Below are 19,844 nucleotides of genomic sequence, written 5' to 3' on the forward strand. Positions count from 1 at the left end.
GGTGATTGGCCCGTGCCCCAGCCGTCCCGGTTGCCATGTGCGCTGGTCGCCGTTTGCCGAGCGGGCTTCCTCCAGCCCGCAACCACCCGCAGACAACAGAGACACAGTCGCCGATCTGCACGCATGTTTGCCCGGGCCGTCGAGAGAGCATGCACTCCCTCTGTGCTGCAGGGCCGGATGCTCTCGGGCGATCGGTGGAGGCTGCCGCGTCTCCCGGGGGTGTTGTCGAGTTTGTTCCCGACATGCCCAGCAAAGTTGCACTTCACCGGCCCCGCAAGCCAATCGTTCAAGTTCAAGCAACGACTGCTCGTGTCTGCATCCTTTCAGCGCCATCAAGATCGCTCCGATTGGCTGTTCCATAGGCTGCTCCGGAGGCTTCTTCCATATCTCCTTCCAGTCGGATCGACTGCCAGCTTGGTCTGGATTTCAACGCACAAGCCCAGCGGGCCTGGCGAGCATCTCCCCGCAGCAACAGCAGTCTCCAAGGACCTCTCCATCGACGCCGTCGGACTTGTTCATGCGCAACCAAGCAGACAACCCAGCAAACAACACAACCACACCCTGGCATCCAAGGCGATATGGCTTGGTCGCATCATCTGGCGCATTCTGCAGCTTGGGCGACTCTTTGTGCCTCTACTGGCGGCGCTCCCATACTGGTGGATATCCAGGGGCCGGGCCATGTTCGCGAGCTGCGATGTTGCCGATACTGACAATCCGGCGGACTGGTGGCTCACATGGCTGGCCAGCACGCTCGAGCGAGCTGGACCGCTGTTTGTGAAGCTGGGCCAGTGGGCAAGTACTCGGTGCGATCTGTTCCCCAGACCCGTCACAGCCGCCCTCGGGCGATTGCAGTCCGGCGGTAGGCCCCACAGCATCGCAGAAACGAGGACGATAATCTCAGAAGCACTCGGCCGCCCGATGGACGAGATTTTCGAAGAATTCGACCCCGAGCCCATCGGCGTTGGAGCCGTTGCCCAGGTAATTCCTCCACCCGCGCAGCTACATGGCAAGGCGTCCTTGAATGCTAACGGGGCGGCCGAATCCCCAGGTCCACAGAGCCGTTTTGAGGAAAGAAGCGCTCGATCGCGACGACCATGGCAACGGTACTCAAGCTCTGCGCGAATGTGCAGTCAAAGTCCTGCACCCTGGAGTGCACTCTCGGATAGAGCTCGACCTCTGGATGGCATCCATCGCTGCCGAACTCATCGATCGCATCCCTGGCCTCGACGTGCTGAGTGCACCGAGCGAAATGCGCATGTTCAACTCGATGATGCTCGATCAACTCGACCTGCGAGTCGAAGCCCAGAACCTGGCTCGGTTCCAAAACAACTTTGGGACAGATCGGCCGCCTCAAGTGGGGGAGCCGGTGCTGTCATTCCCACGGCCAGTTCTTGGCCTCTGCTCTCGACAAGTGCTGGTCGAGAGCTTTCATCACGGCATACTGATGAAAGACCTCCTGGATGTCGGACCCACGGTCTACGACTCGACGCTGGCAAATCTGGGTGTTCAGACATTTCTGGTAAGCCCTCGCCATTGCTGGAATGACCATTGTTGATGGCACTGGTTGCGCTGACAGCATCGGCGGCGTAACGATGTGTGGGAAATGAAGCACAGTCAGTGGGAAATTGGGTATGGCGTCTGGACAGCATCTCGCCTCGACCAGTCCTCTCGAGGATCGTCCGTTGAAGATCAGCGGGGTCGAATTCCACAGCATCTTGGCCAAGCGAACATTGCATGGCTTGAAACTGTGGCGTGTCTCGCAACCTCATACATATCTGCGATGCCGCATCGTCTACTCACAGTCGACGCTCTCATCTGCATAGAAAATGGTGTTCCGTGATAATTTTACCCACGCCGACTTGCACGCAGGTGAGATGCCGATGGCGGCGTAAAGCAGCATGCTGGGTCGAGCGGTGACTTTTGTACTGACCAGCGTCCGATGGATATTTTAGGCAACATCATGGTCAGCTTCCGACCACCCAAAATCAGCAGAGCAGGAAACGACCTCACCGAAACAGGCGACCCTCCGGCACTCATCAAGTCCCTGTTCGAACACGACAGGCGCATGTGGCCGTCGTTGTTTGAGGGCTTCAAGAAGCAGGGATATGCCATCGAATGCATCATCCTCGACGCAGGGCTGGTGTGCTCGCTCTCGGACCGCAATCTGCGCAATGTGACCGACTGCTTCGTTGCGGGCATGGAGTTTGACGGAACCAAGATCGCCGAGCTCCTGATCTCGCGCTGTGCGACGCCTCTGGCCGAAATCATCGACCCGGAAGGAGCAAAGGAACGCTTGGCAACGCTGATGCGGCAGCTCCGGCTCGACACCGACGGCAAGCTCCCGCTCTCCAAGATCCACACGGCCGAGGTGCTCAACAGCGTCAGCCAGCTCATCCGATACCACCGCATCAAGCTTGACGGGGAGTTCGTGGGGCTCTTTGTTTCGTGCGTACTAGTCGAGGGCATTGGCCGGAGTCTGAAGGGCGATATGGATATGATCGATGCCCTGTCACAAGTGCTAGATTGAATCACGACGCCTCTTTCAAACACCAGATTGCCCAGGTGGTCACGGAAAGCCTGCGTCCAACGGGGCTATTGTATCAGCAATTACCTGGCGAGCCGGTTGCCGAGATCGGGTCGTTGGCCAATATCAACATAGGCCGATGGCCCAGATGAGGGCTGCCGCAGTGGTGCTTGAGCTGCCGCAGTGGTGCTTGAGCTGCCGCTGCGCTGCTTGAGCTGCCCAGCATACTCAGCGGAGATCGAGGGTGGGGCAAATGGCCATACCCTATGCACAATGTTGTGAAGCAACAAATACTGGATGGCTGGCCAAATATCCCGCATGTGCTGGATCTTGCCGCGACTAGTGCACTGAACGCACTGCGGAAAATGCAAGCTTGCACCGTCCCGCCATGTGGAGACTGGGGCTGGACACGTCCATTGATCGAGGACCGCCTGGGCCTGCCATGATTCAGCTGTGGTGGGAGCATAGGCTGTCTTTGCTTGCCCGAGCTTCCCGTGTGGGAGGCAGGAGAAATCGACGGCCAATCAACCAATCCCAAGGCACTTCCAACACGCTGCTGAGAAAAGGTCGACCCTCCAGCAGAATCATGCGAGGCTTTTGAGGCCAAATCGTTGTTGGGACACTCGAGAGACATGATTGAGTGCCACCTAGAGACTCCGTCGAGATCCGCTCTTGACCATGATTCTGCGCTCAAGAAACAACCTGAAGAGCTCCATAAATACTCCGAGGGTCGCTGAAATCCCAAAGCAGCCTTCATCTCGACCGGTCGTCTCCAAAAAGCCTCTCGAATACACTGGCAATCTCCACCAGCACCAGCCATGTCAACCAACCAGTTACTCTACATCTTCCAGCACGGCCACGGCTTGATCACCTTCACCAGTGTCCTTACCGTCGTGATCCTGGACCAGTGGAGAATCAAGTTCCAGCCAAAGTACCTCCTCCAGACCATGCTCTACACGGATGCCCTGGCCTTCTGCTTCTTCTATGCGGGAATCGGCCTCGGCGGAAGCGTCTCACCGTGCACACAGACGTATCTTGGGTTCATATCTGACCTCATATGGGCCGCAAAGGTGGGCAATGCTTCTCCGCGTCGCATTATTATCCTCTCTGGCGACGGCCGCATATCACCATCCATGCGAAGGATCTCGATTTGGACGCGATCGGGGCTTGATCCCAACCCCCGGAGAGCCCCAGCGCGCGCAGCTTGAATCGAGGAACGAGCCCATCACCGATATCGCTATGGCTTCCATGCGCCATGCGCCAATGCCATGATGCCATGATGCCATGATGCCATGGAAGCCTGTACTTACGCTTCATACACCGGCAAACGTGGGCAGGACGGTTTCAAGCACGCCTATCTGGTGTGGAAGGTTCTCAAGGTCGTCACCAAATACACACGGAAGACCCAGCTGCTCATGTATTCGAGCGCGGGAATGGGGTCCTTTGTCATTTACATTGCCTACATGGCCCAGGCATATGTTCTCACAGGTACGTATCGCATTCCGGGCCTAATGCGCTGCAATTCCACCGAACGACATCCCCACGACGGTGTTGGCTGCCTTGTTCACATGGATCACTCATTTGCTTGCTTGTCGTCAACCATGCCGTCAGGAACATGTGAAGGCAACGGAACCGTCAGCATCACCTGGACATTGATCCTGCTCTACCTCTACTGGTTCGTCGTCGATTTCGGGGTGGCTGTTATCTTCATCTGGTTTTTGTCCAAGCACATCGCCGCATCCAAGCTGCTCACTCCCCGCAAGGCCAGCACGCCATCGGCAACCCAGTCAAGCTCTCCGGCCGGATCGCTCAACCGTGTTCTGCACCGCGAGACCTTCCGAGTGACCTTCTCGTCGGGCCTGGGCTTCATCGTGTGCATCTTGGTCGTCATCCAGTTCATCACTGGGCAGCCGATTCTATACATCAACGGAATCATCTTTACCATGGGTAAGCTTTTGCGCCGAACGGATCTGTGCAGAGGATCATCGCAGATGTCCACGGGGCAGACAGCACATCCTGCATCCGACATGCACTGCCCTGATTCATCTTTCGATACGCCAGCCCAGCACATCCTGATTCTCAGTACAGTCAACAATACCTTCAAGGACGAAGAGGTGAGCTCCCATGGCACCCACAGCCAGACTGGAAACCGAGGCGCCGAGACCTACGGCCGCCCGTGAACACCCTGTCGGTCCAACAACCCTGGAGATCGACCATAAGAATGCCTCAAACAGGATTGGTGGAGTTGGATTGACTGGGAGAAAGCAATCGCAAAAATTGAATGGTGCATGCTTTGAATCGAATACGCGCGGATGCCAGCGTACCTCGTCCATATCACACTTCTTTCACAAGCCCATATCTGACTGGCCATCAGTGGTTACTGGTGCGGAGGCACGCTGAATTGGGATCATGAGCACACCGAACGAATGTGTGTGTGTGTGTAGTACGAATCCAGAGAGAAAGCGGAAATAGCCGCTGCAGTGTCGGTGACGACGTCATGCTCCGAGCGACATATGAGGGCCAACAACAATAGCCATATATGCCTGGCAGAGATCGCAAGCCAATCACGGTGCCGGCTGATAGTAGCACCGAAGTTTGAGGGACTGATCTGACATCTTGAGGGGATGACTGTCGACATATTGGACAGCGAGACCCATATTTCGCTCAGAGGAGCCTCAATGGTCATCCACAACAATCACTTCGCTGACATATGAGCCTGACGGTGAATCCAGTGCTGACACACAACTTTGTCGCTGAATAACTCTCGTTTTGGCTCCCGGCTGGGGGCCTGCCAGGAGAAATTAAGGCTGTGGAGCCAAGGGATGATCCTGTTTTGACAGCCGTCCATCGACGAGCGCTCGAGTCGATGAGTGAGTGGGCATAAGAAGCATGGCTAGCCGGAATAGGTCTTCTTCATATGCACTAGCGGGTGATATTCCATCACGATACGCCAGGCAACACCGAGTGGTCTGGCAGGACTGTCTGGCGGTCCAGCGAGGGTATTTATGTGCCTTTGATTCAGCCCTGGCAATATGTTGATCTGACATCAGCAGCCGAGATTAGCTCGCAGACTGGCTTTCGGACTGGCTCGCGGACTGACTCTCGGATAGCGAGAGGGTTGTTTAAAAGTGCCCCCCCCCCCATTCCGTCTGGGCAACCCCTCGGCATCTCCAATATTCAAGCGAACCGAAGGCCACCTCAAGTCGATCTCAGAGCACCTCCCAAGACCGCTCAGCCGGATTACATCTCGTCAAATCAAGTACCACCGCAATGGCCAGCAACGACCTGATTTACATCTTCCAGCACGGCCACGGCTTGATCACCTTCACCAGTGTCCTTACCGTTGTGATCCTGGACCAGTGGAAGATCAAGTTTGAGCCAAAGTATCTCCTGCAGGCGATGCTCTATTCGGATGCCCTGGCCTTCTGCTTCTTCTATGCCGGAGTCGGTCTCGGCAACACCTTATCGCCGTGTTCGCAGACATATCTTGGATTTATATCTGACCTCGTATGGGCAGCAAAAGTAAGCTTCGCTGACATGACCCCCCAATGCAACAGTGAGCTGGGCGGATTGAGGCATTGAACATGAAACGTGAATTCGGGGTGACGGAGGGCACTGTTGACGGGCTGTCTGGGAGCCAGCCGCTGCAATCCTCGTGGCCAAGAGTCACCGCAATGACAGCGCGACAATGTTAAGCAATTCAAAGTTAACCACACTCCGCTCTACTTCCGTAGGATGGGTTTAAAAATGCGTATCTAGTGTGGAAAGTCCTCAAGGTTGTGTCAAAGTTCTCCAAGAACTTGCAGCTGCTCATGTACTCCGCCACGGGGATTGTTTCCTTCTTCCTCTACATCCTCTACATGACCCAGGCATACGTTCTCACGGGTAAGTCAACCGCGCTGTCCCATACCTGGCTGGCCAGCATGCCTTGGGTAGATATACTGTGTCGGCGATGCCGCCAGCGATAGAGCACGATCATCGCATTAAAGGATTGGTCATGGGTCTGGCTTTCACATCGATATGCTGACCCGCCGACATCCAATACCGATGGCTACAGGAACCTGCCAAGGCAACGGCACCGTCAGCATCACCTGGACTTTGATTCTCCTCTACCTCTACTGGTTCGCCGTCGACTTTAGTGTCTCTGTGGTCTTCCTCTGGTTCCTGTCCAGCCATGTGGCTTCGTCCCGCCTGCTCTCGGGCCGTCCGTCCACTGCCACTGCGGCTGGCACCAAGGGAACCCCAACGGCCCTTTCCCGTGTCCTGCGCCGAGAAACGTTCCGAGTGGCCTTCTCTACCGGTCTGGGCTTCATCGTCTGCATCTTGGTCGTCATTCAGTTCATCACCGGTCTCACGATCGTGTACATCAACGGAATCATCTTTACCATGGGTACGTTTCGCAAGCCACGTGAACTTGGTGCATGGTTGTTGATCGTCTCTGGTAGCCGGCAGCGATACCACCGCCAGCGCTCTGTGTTTCAGGGCCGAGAGTGACTGTGTCTGACCCGTCTCGTTTGAACTTGCAGCCCAGCACATCCTTATTCTCAGTACCGTCAACAACAAGTTCAGCGACGAGGACTCTTCGGCTACCAGCAGCCAGGGCCAGACCCAAACCGGCACTCACAAAGTGTAGTTACCCGGGCTGCATTTCACTTGGCCTCGGCTGCCATGTTCCCACGTCCTTCATCTCGCCGGGAATGTGGCTGCAGACTCTCTGGCCCGACTCTCAAATCTTCACCATCAGCTTCCATTCCAGTCCATCCATCACCATGCACGTCCGCACAACATCTCTTTTACCTTTTATACAAACTCATTTTCTTGCATCATCTTCGCTCTCAGCAACTATGAGCTCTGATTGTCCCCACCTTCTCTTCGTCCCGATTGACTGAAGCTACAAAGCAGCACGGGGCTATTTGTACGCTCTGAGTTGGTCGACCACTTGTTTCTCTGGATGTGCAATGGCCAATACCCATCCGGTTTAATGCGTACCCAAAACGAAACGGGGAAGGTCGTGTCTGAGCACAGATGGTGGGATCCTCTGGATCCTGAATACACACTCGACCGTCATAACCAAAGGGTGAGCTTCGTGCCATGAAGCCAAGCGACTCGATTCGCCCGCGCCTTGATATCGAGAAACCGCACTTGTGCAGAGCCGTCCAGAGAGTTCGAGTGCACCACACACCAGAGAGGTCGAGTGCTCCACTCCAGAGGGGTCGAGTGCTCCACACACACTAGTATCACAATGCCGGCCAATCGCCGCCACAGACCGACCGACTGTGGCCGGCCACAAGCCGGCTGGGTTAGCCACACGTGACACCATCCGTTTTGTCTTTTTTTCGGGTCGTTGGCTCTGTCATGCCGACCCACGAAACCGAGCCTGTTGGGGAGCCTGCGACTCGCTTGATCTCGATCTCTCGTGCAAGAGCCAGCCGTGGGAGCAGCAAATCAACAGCGCCTTACGATCTCTGCCGCCGTCCCCACAGACGTCTGCCTACCCGCCGCTGCCTCGCATCTTCAGACCGTCAAGGCAACCCACCAAACACCCCAGCATCATGAACCCGCTCGCAACCCTCGCACATCGATTCGCCCAGATCTCGATCCGCTCGTCGGCTCGCCCCGCAATCGCTCCCGTCCTGAGCCAGGCTCGATCGGTCGCCACCGTGCCATTCAAAAACCTGAGGAAGGGATGGGAATACCTTGCCCTGTCGGACCTGCAGAAGGACACATTCGTGCCAGCTCCGCGAGGTAAAACAGCAGCCAGCTTGTCGTGCTGGAGGTTTTGCAATCAGCGAATACGACACCAGCAATCGGTGAATACGACGCCGGCAATCGGTGAATACGACACCAGCAGTAGCAAGCAACCGGCATCTGTCGTTGGCCACGCCAAGCGCGAGGACGAGGAAGTGCTGGCGATATCCGACCAGATTTGCAGATCGGATTGGCTCGACCAGCAGGCGCACGATCAGTCGGCACGTCGTCTTGGCCAGCGATGGACTTGCACTCATACCGACTCTGCCGATCATCTTCCTTGGAGCAGGAGCGATCACGGATCCGGCCAGCTTCCTGAACGCCATCGGGCGAAAGTGTGGAGACGTTGCTGCAAAGTTTACGAGCTGGGAGCATCTTTTCAAGGCCACCTCGTCGGAGATGAAGGAGCTGGGCATCGACTGTCAACGACGAAAGTACATCCTTGGCTGGCGAGAGTCGTTCAAGTAAGCACCGACCTCGGGGCAGCTCGTCTGGCTTAGCGAGGCCGGGCCGATGCTTGCTCGTGGCGAGTGGTGGGACTGGAAGCAACGAACACCGATGATCGTTAGCGAAATCGGTGGAGCCAGCGATGCGGCTTGTTTTGGCCAATGCAATTCGACAATGCAGCTCGACAGCGCAATTCGACAGTGCAGTTCGACAGTGCAGCTCGACAGTGCAACACACGGCCGCATATCGCCACCTCGCGCTTTCATGGGCATGATGTAGGTAGCAAGGAGATATACTGACCAGGCCTGCACCCAACATCGATGGATATTGTGCATAGACGTGGCACCGACCCCAAGGACATCCCGATCCCGAAGCGAAAGGAGAAGTACCTGGTGTTCAAGGCCAAGGTCAAGCTCCTGCGACTCAAGAAGCAGGGACTGGCTTGAAGGGATGCGCTCCCGACCAAGATTCTGCAATACAACTCGCTCTATACAACAACGATCCTCAGGCCACGGATCGGAGATTCTCTCTCCATGGCGAGGGCATCATCGTGCGAAAACGATATGAGCCCGGGTCGAGGCGGATGCCGATCGTGGACCGCACACAGACTGGTGCGCGCAACAGACACGATATATTCGGCCAAGAGAGTGTGGGGCAAGACCGGCGAAGCAGCCCGACACGCATCGCTGCGGCTCTGGATCCGTGGGGCAGCGGGTGGTGGGGTAAAGCAAAGAGGTGTATTAGGAAAGTCCAAGGTGTATTTTTCTTTGGGTGAAAATTGACCGGACTCGAGACGGCGCTGCGCACTTAGTGGTGGCCGTGGGACTCGGGCTTCTCGTAGAGGGCAGGGAAGACGTTGGCCTCTCGCTGCTCGTCCCACTTGCCAATCTGATGTTTGCAACGCGAGAAGGGGAGGATTGTCGATCAGTTTGGGATACGCACTGCGCTGGAATATTGGTATAGTGCGGGCCGGGAGATGCTGCCGCCAATGGCTTGAATGGCTCGTTGCACAGTTGCAGACGATATGAACGATGACGGAGGCGCGACGGATTCCACCACCGATCGCGAAAGGAAACGCAATACGAGGCAATACGGAGGAGAGGAGATACTCACCCAGCTGATGGGGCAGATGGTGCTGTAGGCGCGCCAGAACTGCTGGCACGGGGCATAGTCCTCACCCTTCACTCTGATGCACTTGTGGTAGTCCACATAGTTTTGCCAGCAGTTCTTGGTCTGGCGATCCAGCACGAGCGTGCGACACACAGGCAGGACAGCGACAGGGAAAGCGAAAGAACAGAGTGGTATACAAGAACGATGCGTTAGTCACGCTGGTCAGATGGAAAGATTCACCTCGCTCGCCACCTATTTCACATGGGTGGGAAATCGGTGGTGGTATCGATGCCGCTGTCCCAAGAAGCCGACGCCAGGGCGACAAATGGCGCTATCGGGATTCGAGGTGGGTGCTCGTGTCGCGCCTGCGTTGTTCGCTGTCGAGGCAGTTGGTGCACCACGAAACGGCACTCCGTCGCTATAAGGGGAGGGAGCAGGAGAGAGAGTTGCAAACTGGCTGCTCTTCGAGGGCTGTCGCTGGTTTTGATGATGTAGCCGCAAGTCGAGGGCAAAGTTCCGACCCGGATCCCGTGCACTCCGGAACATTTCCTTCGAGGCGTCTGATTCGAGTCTGGGACGAACCGGGTGGACGTGCTTTCAAGGCCACCGAGCGACGCCGGCGCCCTGAACGAAGCGGGTTCTCGGAAGAGCGGAAGGGAGAAGAGACCACTCTCTCCCTCCACAACCAGGGCTCTGACTCTGGCTGGCAATGTCCGGGAGTCAGTGGGCGCAGACTGGCTTACTTGGTTCTGGTTGGGGAAACGGGCATCGAAGGGGACAGTCTTGACGATAGTCTCGGACATGGCGGCGGGCTCGACGATCGAAGACGGGCGGCGGGAGAAGAGGGCAAGCGACAGAGGATGGGCAGGCGGAAACACTGGATGAGGCGAGTTGGCGAAAAAATGCAAAAAAAGGGCACAGAGCGCGAGAGGCGAGCGAGGCGCGAGGAGCGGGCGAGAGCGCACTGTGCGTGGCGAGAGCGCGGGCGAGACGGGGCAGGCGAGGGCGCCGGCTGCATCCGGTTGGAGCCAGTAGCCTGAGTCATTGTTTGTCGCGCGTGTGTGTGTGCGAGTGAGCGAACATGGCTCTGTCGCTCCTGATGAACGACCCAGACAGACAGGTAGACAGACAGGTAGACAGGCATATCATGCGCCGAGTCCGACGATGCCGTGTTGGCTGTTTCAGGATATAGTGTATTGACGGGGCGGCAAGGCTCGCGAGGTGCCCACAGGCGCACATGCAGGCATCGGAGCCTCGCAAAAGAGCAGGACAGAGCCGCTTAGCCATCATGCGGGCGATCCACAGGCGCAATTCAAAGCTGATCTGGATCTCCAGTTGCTCATTCAGGGCGTTCTCGTGGCAAGCGGGGACTCTCTTGCCGCCTGAGATCCACGAACATTGCATCGCAGCGCCGTCATCTTCGACATCCAATGGATTGAGCTGGCCATCTCCGAAAGCCTGAAGCAGACCCCCAAGCTCATTCTGCGGAGTGCATGTCGACGACACTTGGGCCATGATCGAGGGCGGCATGCGTGGCAGCAGCGGCAGCAGCTGTGACCCAGCTCAGATATATGTTCCAGCCAAAGCCCACAAAGTTGACGAACAGGATGCGGTGGGCCGGCGGGATGAACCGAAAGGTGACCAGATTGGACACGGGCCACACATACAGAAAGTTGGTGTACACATCGACGAACTGGCTCCGGACTCGTTCGAGAGGCGAGTCGCCCTCGAGCGCGGCCGAATAGGCCAACACCATCGCCATGAAGAGCGGGCTGAAGCAGAGCTGGTTGACGGCGGTTTTGGTGACGATGACCGAGGCCGTTTTGGCGGCACCGAAGCGGGCGTCCAGGAACCGAAATACTTCGTGGTAGAATGGGCCATGCAAGAAGGCACCGATGGAGGCTGTTGATTGACGCAGCGCCGCGGCAATTGAGTGAGAGAACAGCGCAGCCAAGGAGTAACAGAAGACGAGATCAGCCCACGAAGCATGCGTGCTGTCGACGGAAGTGTTGTGGACGGACACCGCGAGCAGAAGGCAATATCGAGAGCCAGGAGCGAGTGGCATGGGATCATACCAAACTTGAGGGCTCGCGCTGAATCAAAGGACTCGAGCGAGCTGGCGAGGCCAGCCGGCAGCCCAGGTGTGCTGATTGCAGAGGCAGCGCTGTTTGGGGCGACCTTGGGTTCTTCCCGAAGGCCAAGAGCGGGAACGCTTGTTGGCTTGACTTCCGGGAAGAGGAGCTGGCTGGCAACGTCCCCAGCCAGGAACAGCCAGGCGGAGGTGTACGAGGCCCTGGCGACCGAACGCAGCAGCGGATTCATCGGCGAAAGGGCTGCGAGGAGGGCGCCGGATGATGGAGGAGTGGGAAGAAATCGAATTGCAGCACCCTCCATCGATGTGCCACCCTCAAGGGCATGGCGATTTTGGAAAGCGCAGCCGCCGGAACGGATGTGATGAATCGCATGGCTCGGGCCCGAAAAACGCAGCCGGCTTGGTGCCATGCGCCTCATCGGCCGAGCAGAGACCGACGACGAACACGGCGATGCATAGAGGCAGGTCACAGCATCGGCCAGGCAGGTCACAGCATCGGCCGGTGAGTCTGAACCGACTGCTGTCAGTCGACATATCTCGCTATGATATAGAAAAGCGTTTACTGCGTGGCATGGAGAATGGACAGATGGATGGATGGACAGATGGACTGCCGGCTGCTCGAAGCAAAGCGACATCGTCCAGCAATCGACAGATATGAGATCACGCATTGGTGGATTGGTTCTATAGAGAGGAAATGAAGAAAAAGGAGGAGCCCTGGGATAATACGGCGAGACTGGGATGCGGGACGCTACAGCTCCTTGGCCAGGACGCCTGCGACCGGAGCCACCTGGAGAGTGGTTGAGGTAGCCCAGCTGAGGTAAATGTTCCACCCGATGCCGACGAGGTTGATGTAGAGGATCCGCCAGGCCGGAGGAACGAAGCGAAAGTTGACAAAGTTCGATGTCGACCACACGATCACCGAGTTGGTGTAGATGTCGGCGAAGCGGGTGCGGATGCGGTCCTCGGCAGACTCGCCGTCGAGCCAGGCCGAGGCACTCAGGATGGCCACGTTGAAGACTGGCGCAAAGAAGATCTGGTTGACGGCGATTTTGAGGGCAATGGTGCCGAGGGTTTTCTTGTGGCCGAACCGCCAGTCGAGGAAGCGGAAGGTCTCGTGGAAGAAGGGGCCGTGAAGCAGAGTGCCGAGGGCCGCTGCAAAGCGAGGAGGCGGATCAGCGACGAGCTGGACTGCGGTGCGGTGGGCACTGCTCCCCAAGAACAGTGGATCGGGGGCAGCAGCAATCCAGTGAAGAGGAAGCAGGCCAGCAGCGGACAAGCAAGAACAATCAACAGCAGCAGCAACAGAGCGCCATGCGCCGATGAGCAGGCATGAGTCGACACAAGCCTGCTCCGGAATGCCGGGACTCACCAAATTTGAGCGACCGATCCAGATCCCATTTCTCTAGTGCAGGCTTCAGCGCCTCTGGGATCCAGCGGGCCTCATGAACCGTCTCGGAGACTGACGGCGGCACCAGCTTGCGATGGGGCTGCTGCCGAGCAGGGTTTGGAAACAACCACTGGCTCAAGACATCACCAGCCAGGAACAGAACTCCCGAGACGACTGAGGCTCTGGAGACGGCCTTGAGGGCAGACATTGGACAGGTCGGATCGAGCCGGTGATGTAGATGCGAGGAGCAGCAGAGCGTTGCGGGTCTGGAAGCCAGACAAAAGTCGGACAGGACCAAGCAGCAGAGCAGGACGGAGCGGGACAAACGCAGGACAACGGAAGACGCAGGCAAGTCCCGAGCGGCCGGCGCGATGGCGGAATCGGGAGCTTTGGGGGCAGCTCCCTGCCCCATGGTGCCGACTCCCCAGGCTCTGCTGCAAAAGTCGGTCTGCTCCCAAACCAGATGCTCTCGAACGACCGGCGGCACCGGCTCTCGTGTTTGCACATGGCAGAGGGAGACATACAGACTGGCGGCTCAGGCAAAGACTCGCAAGAAACGGGCTTCCAGGGCCGAGACATCCATGCCAAAGACGACCACGGTGTTGTTGGAGCCCTGACGGCTCGAGCTGAACCAGTCGAGGGCCATCATTCCTCGGGACATCTGGCCGCCCAGCTCGATTTGCACGTTCCAGGCTTTGCTCTCGGTGACGAGGCTTTCGTCGAGGGCCACGAGCATGGCGTAGGCATCGCACATGGTGAAGGAGTTGGCCATCATAATGTACTCTTGGTGGTGGTTGGCGACGGAGCGGGGGCTTGGGGTATCGGTCAGGGCGGCAGTCATGTTCTGGATCTTGACGAGGTCGTCGTACAGATAGCGGCATTGATCCTGGTATTTCGCCGCTACGGTTGCGATGAACCGGGACAGGGGTGTGCTTGGACTGACCTGCTGGATGCGGTCGAAAAGCGACCAGGCAAAGCCGTGGCGAATAGTGGTCTCCCAAGGAACCAGGGTCAGCTTGGGTGCGGGCGGGATCCCGGTGGGCGTCTGCACATCGTCCTGCTGCGACAGACGCTGGGACGCTGCAAAGACAATGTACGCTGCCTCGGGATCGTGGTGGAAGTTGAACTCGGCCGTGCGGTTCGAGTTGCCTTGGGCAAAGAGGCACCCGCCCATGATGACAATCGAAGCAACCTTGGAGAGAAAGTCGGGGTCGAGGGTGATGGCCAGAGCGATGTTGGTGAGCGGCCCGAGAGCGACGATTCTGTAGTGGCCGGGTCGTTGGTTTACCAGCCGGACAAGCGCATTGGCGGCGTGCTCATCTGGCGGATCCAGGTGGAGGGAGGTCGAGGACTGGAGCCAAGAAGGCGATGAGCAGCGAGGTGGATGGATGGGTTGGTTGGTTGGTTGTGGGTTGGTTGGTTGGTTGTGGGTCGGATTCGCAGACGATGTGCCCGAAATCAGCATCGAGCAGGGGGGGGGTTTCATCTAATGCTTGCTCAACAGCACGTTACCACTTCAGGGAGACGATCCGAAGCATCGCCAAAGCCGTCCTTGCCATGGCCTGGCCACTGCGAAGGAGGCGGTTGGCACGGCACCAAGGGCGCAGTTGCCCCGCCATAGACCTCGATGCCGAGGGATTCTCGGTCGGCAAGCGCAATCAGATACCGGCAGTTACGGACTCCACGCGAGACAGGCACATTGCCCGAGACCACCGTCACGGCCTTGGACCAACAGAGCGCACATGGGAGGAGGGTCAGAAGGCAGCCGGTGATGGCCTGGATAGTAATGATACCACGACGCATCACACAGAGGGCTGTCGCCGCCGCGACAGCTTCCCATAGCATAGTCGAGGATGGCGTCGAGCAGGATACGCAGGATAATCCCACGACACCCCAATGCAGTTCAGCGCAGCGCAAGGCAGGCTGAGAAACGCGAGAGACGAGGAGGGCCCACCTTGAGAGGATTTGGATCGACCCGGAGAGCCAGAAGCAGCGCCGTCGCATCTGCACCGTGTTCGGAGCAAGTTAGATAGTCCCTTTTGGGCCCAAACGCGCGAGACAGACATGCAGCTCACCGTCGATTCCGAAATCGCTGTCGACGATCAGATTCGGGTCGCTCATGGCTTGTGGGCGGCGACGGGCGTGGCGGATGGAGAGCCAGCTGGACAAAGGACAGGCAGGAAGGACGGACGGCAGCACGAAGAGCCAGTCAGCAGGACGGCGGTGTGCGCGAGTGGACGAGGCTGCGCTTGGCGCCATGACCACCAAGAGGCTCATGGGAACGGATGCATGACCGACGAGCGACAGCTGGCTGGCTGGCTGGCTGGCTAGCTGGCTGGGGCTGCGGGAGGCGATGGGTCTGTTTGGGGATGGCGAGAGCAGAGACTCAAACAATGATAGGAACCAACGACAACACCACTGACAACACCAACGACAACACCACCGAACACCCAATCAACACCCAGTCAACACCAACGAACAACACCACCGAACACCACCAACACCCAATCAACACCCAATCAACACTCTCGCCCACGTGCTCTTCTCGCGCGTTCTGGCAGCAGCCGCAGCACCCCCGTGACGCGCCCGCCCCGCGTGACCCGCCATTGTTGGCCGCCGCCGCAGTCACGCCCCGTCAGCGTTGACGGCGGCTGACGGTCTGTTGCTCCCCCAGCCCGCCTCCGCCTCCGCCCCGCTCTGCTCTGCTCCTCGCCCTCGGGGTATAAAAGATGCCCCGGCGGCCGGCCTCCCTTCGTCTCCATCGCACCCGCCTTCTCCAAGGCGTGGCTCATCCTCCTGTTTCCTTCCAATCCTGTTGCCTCCGGTGCCGCTCCAGGCTCGCTCGCTCCTGTCCTTGGATGCGTAACGCTGCTATCGTTCCTCCCCCCGCCCTCGCCTCGGCCCATGCACCGCATTTACCCTCCCGTTTCTCATCGATGTCGCAGAGCCTTTCCTCTCGCATCACCGTGTGGCCCGTCTGTCTTCAACAGCCTCCCTGTTCCGGCCAGTTCTGTCCAGGCCTTCCCTCGATGATGTTATTCCATGCCGGTGCTATGCTCCGTGCCCATGTGTGGTTGTTCAGTTTCCACCCTGCCTCGTCCGACTCATTCTATTCGGAGGCCCGTGCTCCTCCGTGAGAGAGGGGGGCGTCCCTGTCGTTCTAATCTCCCTGCGTCAAGCTGCCTCGCCCCTACGCTGTATCTACCCAGCGCGAGAACGCAACCTGCCTCCGAGCAAGTTCCCTTGACCATCCAGTGCCGAACAACACCGTCATTCTCCCCCTTCCTCCTGAGGATACCCGGCGTCATCCGCCTTGGCTTCGCTCCCTTCCGCCTCCATACCGACGGCTGCGATCCTGGCAAGTGCATTCTCCCCTGCCTCCAGCCGCTCGTGTCCGGCAAGTCTCCATGCCGTCGTTCGCGCCGCCTGCGCCTGTCTCCGGGATGCCTCCGTGCTCCCGTCTAGTAAATCCTTGAGAACGTCCGTGAGAATCTCCCACACACGCCCAGGAGGAACAACCGCCACGAACCCATCTGTCGCAGCTCCCCTGCTGTGGACGCTTCGTGTACGTCTGTCGCCTGCCGCCTCTGGTCCTGCATCCTTGCAGCAATCACTGGATTCTGGCCCTGGCCCCCCTCCTTGTGCTGACCCCTGAACTCCGCCAATGCGGCTCGTCTTCAACTTGCGCCATGCTTCCGGCTTCGTCAGCCCTCGTCCCCGAGGCCCGTGAACCTCGCTCAACGCACGCGTCACCCACCTCCATTTGCGCCACTCGGTTCGTGTTGAACAGTGCCAACCGCTTCGTGCGTCGCCCAACTCGTCACTGCAGCTGTGAGAACGCCGTCGCTCGTCCATCACCACGCCGCATCCCCGTCTCCAGTACAGCCCGCATCTCTCCAGTCGCCTCTCTGAAGGCCTCAAGCCATCTTCAAGCCAGCTTACCCCAGCCATCTCAATCTCAATCTCAATCTCAACCTCAACACCGCATATCCAGCAGAAACAGCTCAACGCATTTGCCACACATGGATCCCAATCCAGTTCCAGCGAAAGCGGTTCGTTCCCAACAGAGGCTCGTGTTCCTCTGCCCCGATGGATGCACTCGTTCGGCTGCGAGGCTCGTGTTCCTCGCTCGGTTCAGAGGCCCGTGTCCTCTTGCTCGGTCGTGAGGCTCGTGTTCCTCACCGGAGGCCCGTGTTCCTCCCGTCAATGCGCTTGTGGCCGAGGCTCGTGTTCCTCGCGTCGTCAACTCACCTCGCCGGTTGTTTTCGTCTGAGGCCCGTGTTCCTCGCTCGATGGTGGCATCCGAGGCCCGTGTTCCTCGTGCAAGGTGTATCGATGAGGCTCGTGTTCCTCATGCAAGGATGGATGTGTCGATGAGGCTCGTGTTCCTCGTGGAAGTCTGTTCGCCCATGTCCCCGTTTCTGGAGGCCCGTGTTCCTCCGTGCAAGTACCACCAGTCCCCCCCGGTTGGCTCGCTGAGGTTGTCAAAGTTAGTGGGGTTTCAAGATCGCAAGGGGTGTTGCCCTGTGTCCCATGGCCCAGTTCGGTTCGGTTCGGTTCAGTTCGGTTTCCCTGGTTTCGGCTCGGTTCCCTGGTTCGGATTGGCTTGACTCGGTTCAGTTGGTTCCGGTTTCGGGATTGGTTCGGCTCGCGGCTATTCGGTTTCGGTTTCAGTTTCGGTTCGGCTCCGTTGTTCCGGTTGAGGTCCCTTCGTCCGGCATCTTCTCTGGCTCAAAATATCAAGTTGGCCATGCATCCCGCTGCTCCGAGGCCCGTGTCCTCGATGTCAACTTTGGCTCCCCCTCTTCTACCCTGGCTCTGCAATCAATGTATCTCTCCAAGCGTAGTCCGCCCTGTTATGGCAACTGTTCGATGTTCGATGGATGTAGCATTTGATGATTGTATGAAGCGAGAGCGCAAGTCTGTGCATCAAGGATCAAGATATTCATCAAGGCACTCAGCAAAGAACATCAAGGCACTCAGCAAAGAACATCAAGGCACTCAGCAAAGAACATCAAGGCACTCAGCAAAGAACATCAAGGCACTCAGCAAAGAACACCAAGACACTCAAGCTCCCCATCCCCTACCCTTCTATGGCTGCGGCTCCTCCTCTTGGCGTCGGCCGCAGCCCGTCTTCAGCTGCTAAGTATCGCCGATTTCCCTTGCCGTTTCGTGGCTGCCACTCGAGTTATCCGACCAGCGTCGGTAACGTCTCCACGCCTCCGTGGTTTGCAGGGGTTTATCCCCACAGGCTACTGCCCTCCCATCGGTAAGTCTTGAGTTTTGCTGCGTCTGATCGGAAGCAATGGCTTCTCTCATTGGGAACAGCCTTGCTAAGCCGCGTCCGTCCTTCCGCTGCTCATCGCACTGGGACATCTGCGCTCGACCGGTGGAGCATCCATCCTGATGAAGGGTGCGCGAAGAAACCGCTGCTACCTTGCTCAGTCGTGGATATGACGGATGGATCTCGCGGATCGGTGGATGGAATGGAATGAATGCATGAATGCACGAAGGGATGGAGCTACCGCCAAGGTCTCCCGCGATCAAGCGTCGCCCCTCCTGCCTCGTCAACGTGTGGCCGTGAACCCACGACGAAGAGTAGCCCAACACGGTGTGCCCCTCCTGCCAGCCCCTTCCCCTGTGGTGCCCAAGCTGTCTGTCGACAACCCGCAAGTCCTGGAAGAGAAGAACGAATACGGTTTCCTCGGTTCTGTGCTTCGGTTTAGCAGTCCGCAACTCTTCCGGCAAGGGCTTGTCCATCCGCGGCCGGTCGTCCGTGGGGCAAGGTGATCTGCGGATCTCCCGTTGTCCACTCCGCAAACCAGTCGGAACGGAATGGGAACCGGCTCGGTGGCTCCCTGAAAGCGGTAATCCTCTTCGATACTTTTCTACACAACCCAGGGCTTGGATGTTCGTCTCTCTCTTTCGCGGATGGCTCCGGTCAAGCTGAAGAGCGAACCCTACCCAATGTTGGCCCGATTCTCCCCCATCAACGCTCGAGCAAGACGTTTCGGACTCGCTCTGTTGCCGGCAAAGAACACAGCAGCGCTGTCGATGGGAGGAGAGGAGGGAGAGGGACGAGCCCGGTTCTGTCTGTTGTTCGCTAGTTGCATCGTTTGCCTGTCATGGTTTGCGGGGTTGTGGTTTGGATCGACGGCAATGGCAACAATGACCCCCGGAGAACGGCTTTTCGACAACGGACAGGACTCGGTGGTGGCAGCGGGCGGCTGCTGGTTGGGTCTGGATGGTGCGGTTGTTGCGTCATGTACTCTTCGGCAGCGCTCAATACATATACTCTTTGGCACCTCAATGTTTCATATCGATGTACGATCCCGGCACCGATGTTCCTGGGCTCTTGAGGGCGCTGCTTGGGCGTTTTCAGCCATTCGCAGCCATTCACAGTCGTTTACATGGCCAAGCGCTGTCGGCTGCGAGGGGGTGGCTGATCGGGCTCGTCAGCCACCAGGAGCCAATGCAGCACACCTGTGTCGGGGATCTCGATGCCATGTGGGGGGAGATAAAGTCAGTGGTTGTAT

At 58.1% G+C, this 19,844-nt stretch overlaps 10 protein-coding genes across 10 annotated transcripts; 5 read left to right on the forward strand and 5 right to left on the reverse strand.

The window, feature by feature from the left end:
• Positions 1 to 46: 46 nt before the first annotated feature.
• On the forward strand, positions 47 to 2,927 carry BJ171DRAFT_601049 (ABC1 family-domain-containing protein). The gene is made up of 4 exons (XM_053115061.1): positions 47 to 978; positions 1,049 to 1,519; positions 1,824 to 1,869; positions 1,953 to 2,927. Exons 1-4 carry the CDS (start codon positions 124 to 126, stop codon positions 2,525 to 2,527), a joined length of 1,947 nt encoding a protein of 648 aa, XP_052964446.1. The 5' UTR covers positions 47 to 123; the 3' UTR covers positions 2,528 to 2,927.
• Positions 2,928 to 3,342: 415 nt separating this feature from the next.
• On the forward strand, positions 3,343 to 4,704 carry BJ171DRAFT_476796 (uncharacterized protein; the record flags this gene model as incomplete). The annotated part of the gene is made up of 4 exons (XM_053108848.1): positions 3,343 to 3,594; positions 3,862 to 4,012; positions 4,136 to 4,471; positions 4,535 to 4,704. 4 exons carry the CDS (start codon positions 3,343 to 3,345, stop codon positions 4,702 to 4,704), a joined length of 909 nt encoding a protein of 302 aa, XP_052964447.1.
• Positions 4,705 to 5,794: 1,090 nt separating this feature from the next.
• On the forward strand, positions 5,795 to 7,157 carry BJ171DRAFT_584274 (uncharacterized protein; the record flags this gene model as incomplete). Its single annotated transcript, XM_053114298.1, has 4 exons — positions 5,795 to 6,046; positions 6,259 to 6,409; positions 6,582 to 6,914; positions 7,051 to 7,157. The coding sequence occupies 4 exons, from the start codon at positions 5,795 to 5,797 to the stop codon at positions 7,155 to 7,157; spliced, it is 843 nt and encodes a 280-aa protein (XP_052964448.1).
• A 919-nt stretch (positions 7,158 to 8,076) lies between these two features.
• Positions 8,077 to 9,165, forward strand: BJ171DRAFT_584275 (IGR protein motif-domain-containing protein; the record flags this gene model as incomplete). The annotated part of the gene is made up of 3 exons (XM_053114299.1): positions 8,077 to 8,269; positions 8,562 to 8,736; positions 9,057 to 9,165. The coding sequence occupies 3 exons, from the start codon at positions 8,077 to 8,079 to the stop codon at positions 9,163 to 9,165; spliced, it is 477 nt and encodes a 158-aa protein (XP_052964449.1).
• Positions 9,166 to 9,513: 348 nt separating this feature from the next.
• Positions 9,514 to 10,713, reverse strand: BJ171DRAFT_183629 (cytochrome c oxidase, subunit VIb). The gene is made up of 3 exons (XM_053106109.1): positions 10,573 to 10,713; positions 9,833 to 9,952; positions 9,514 to 9,607 (listed from the first exon to the last, which is right to left on the reverse strand). The coding sequence occupies exons 1-3, from the start codon at positions 10,630 to 10,632 to the stop codon at positions 9,527 to 9,529; spliced, it is 261 nt and encodes an 86-aa protein (XP_052964450.1). The 5' UTR covers positions 10,633 to 10,713; the 3' UTR covers positions 9,514 to 9,526.
• A 288-nt stretch (positions 10,714 to 11,001) lies between these two features.
• On the reverse strand, positions 11,002 to 12,187 carry BJ171DRAFT_514791 (uncharacterized protein). Its single transcript, XM_053111872.1, has 2 exons — positions 11,905 to 12,187; positions 11,002 to 11,731 (listed from the first exon to the last, which is right to left on the reverse strand). Exons 1-2 carry the CDS (start codon positions 12,149 to 12,151, stop codon positions 11,307 to 11,309), a joined length of 672 nt encoding a protein of 223 aa, XP_052964451.1. The 5' UTR covers positions 12,152 to 12,187; the 3' UTR covers positions 11,002 to 11,306.
• Positions 12,188 to 12,669: 482 nt separating this feature from the next.
• On the reverse strand, positions 12,670 to 13,516 carry BJ171DRAFT_584278 (uncharacterized protein; the record flags this gene model as incomplete). Its single annotated transcript, XM_053114300.1, has 2 exons — positions 12,670 to 13,073; positions 13,291 to 13,516. The coding sequence occupies 2 exons, from the start codon at positions 13,514 to 13,516 to the stop codon at positions 12,670 to 12,672; spliced, it is 630 nt and encodes a 209-aa protein (XP_052964452.1).
• A 256-nt stretch (positions 13,517 to 13,772) lies between these two features.
• Positions 13,773 to 15,598, reverse strand: BJ171DRAFT_514795 (Inosine/uridine-preferring nucleoside hydrolase domain-containing protein). The gene is made up of 4 exons (XM_053111873.1): positions 15,384 to 15,598; positions 15,263 to 15,312; positions 14,821 to 15,030; positions 13,773 to 14,659 (listed from the first exon to the last, which is right to left on the reverse strand). The coding sequence occupies exons 1-4, from the start codon at positions 15,583 to 15,585 to the stop codon at positions 13,844 to 13,846; spliced, it is 1,278 nt and encodes a 425-aa protein (XP_052964453.1). The 5' UTR covers positions 15,586 to 15,598; the 3' UTR covers positions 13,773 to 13,843.
• Positions 15,599 to 16,511: 913 nt separating this feature from the next.
• Positions 16,512 to 17,658, reverse strand: BJ171DRAFT_183735 (uncharacterized protein). Its single transcript, XM_053106110.1, has one exon. It carries the CDS (start codon positions 17,257 to 17,259, stop codon positions 16,579 to 16,581), a length of 681 nt encoding a protein of 226 aa, XP_052964454.1. The 5' UTR covers positions 17,260 to 17,658; the 3' UTR covers positions 16,512 to 16,578.
• Positions 17,659 to 17,763: 105 nt separating this feature from the next.
• BJ171DRAFT_183833 (uncharacterized protein) lies at positions 17,764 to 18,968 on the forward strand. Its single transcript, XM_053106112.1, has 3 exons — positions 17,764 to 18,261; positions 18,284 to 18,577; positions 18,721 to 18,968. Exons 1-3 carry the CDS (start codon positions 18,059 to 18,061, stop codon positions 18,809 to 18,811), a joined length of 588 nt encoding a protein of 195 aa, XP_052964455.1. The 5' UTR covers positions 17,764 to 18,058; the 3' UTR covers positions 18,812 to 18,968.
• The last annotated feature ends 876 nt before the right edge of the window (positions 18,969 to 19,844 follow it).

Source organism: Polychytrium aggregatum (genome assembly GCF_025602895.1).
Source record: "Polychytrium aggregatum strain JEL109 chromosome Unknown BJ171scaffold_32, whole genome shotgun sequence".
In the NCBI taxonomy this organism is placed as follows: Eukaryota; Fungi; Chytridiomycota; class Chytridiomycetes; order Polychytriales; genus Polychytrium; species Polychytrium aggregatum.

Coding starts and splice junctions, on each gene's coding strand:
- BJ171DRAFT_601049 (XM_053115061.1), top strand. CDS start 124: ATGTTTGCCCGGGCCGTCGAGAGAGCATGCACTCCCTCTGTGCTGCAG. Junction 979..1,048: donor GCGTTGGAGCCGTTGCCCAG/GTAATTCCTCCA, acceptor CCGAATCCCCAG/GTCCACAGAGCCGTTTTGAG. Junction 1,520..1,823: donor TGGGTGTTCAGACATTTCTG/GTAAGCCCTCGC, acceptor TCATCTGCATAG/AAAATGGTGTTCCGTGATAA.
- BJ171DRAFT_183629 (XM_053106109.1), bottom strand. CDS start 10,632: ATGTCCGAGACTATCGTCAAGACTGTCCCCTTCGATGCCCGTTTCCCC. Junction 9,953..10,572: donor GTTTCCCCAACCAGAACCAA/GTAAGCCAGTCT, acceptor CTGGATCGCCAG/ACCAAGAACTGCTGGCAAAA. Junction 9,608..9,832: donor CCATCTGCCCCATCAGCTGG/GTGAGTATCTCC, acceptor TGCAAACATCAG/ATTGGCAAGTGGGACGAGCA.
- BJ171DRAFT_514791 (XM_053111872.1), bottom strand. CDS start 12,151: ATGAATCCGCTGCTGCGTTCGGTCGCCAGGGCCTCGTACACCTCCGCC. Junction 11,732..11,904: donor AGCGCGAGCCCTCAAGTTTG/GTATGATCCCAT, acceptor GTCAATCAACAG/CCTCCATCGGTGCCTTCTTG.
- BJ171DRAFT_514795 (XM_053111873.1), bottom strand. CDS start 15,585: ATGAGCCTCTTGGTGGTCATGGCGCCAAGCGCAGCCTCGTCCACTCGC. Junction 15,313..15,383: donor CAGCGATTTCGGAATCGACG/GTGAGCTGCATG, acceptor AACACGGTGCAG/ATGCGACGGCGCTGCTTCTG. Junction 14,660..14,820: donor CGGATCGTCTCCCTGAAGTG/GTAACGTGCTGT, acceptor TCTTGGCTCCAG/TCCTCGACCTCCCTCCACCT.
- BJ171DRAFT_183735 (XM_053106110.1), bottom strand. CDS start 17,259: ATGGCTGGGGTAAGCTGGCTTGAAGATGGCTTGAGGCCTTCAGAGAGG.
- BJ171DRAFT_183833 (XM_053106112.1), top strand. CDS start 18,059: ATGCATCCCGCTGCTCCGAGGCCCGTGTCCTCGATGTCAACTTTGGCT. Junction 18,578..18,720: donor AGGCTACTGCCCTCCCATCG/GTAAGTCTTGAG, acceptor ATCCTGATGAAG/GGTGCGCGAAGAAACCGCTG.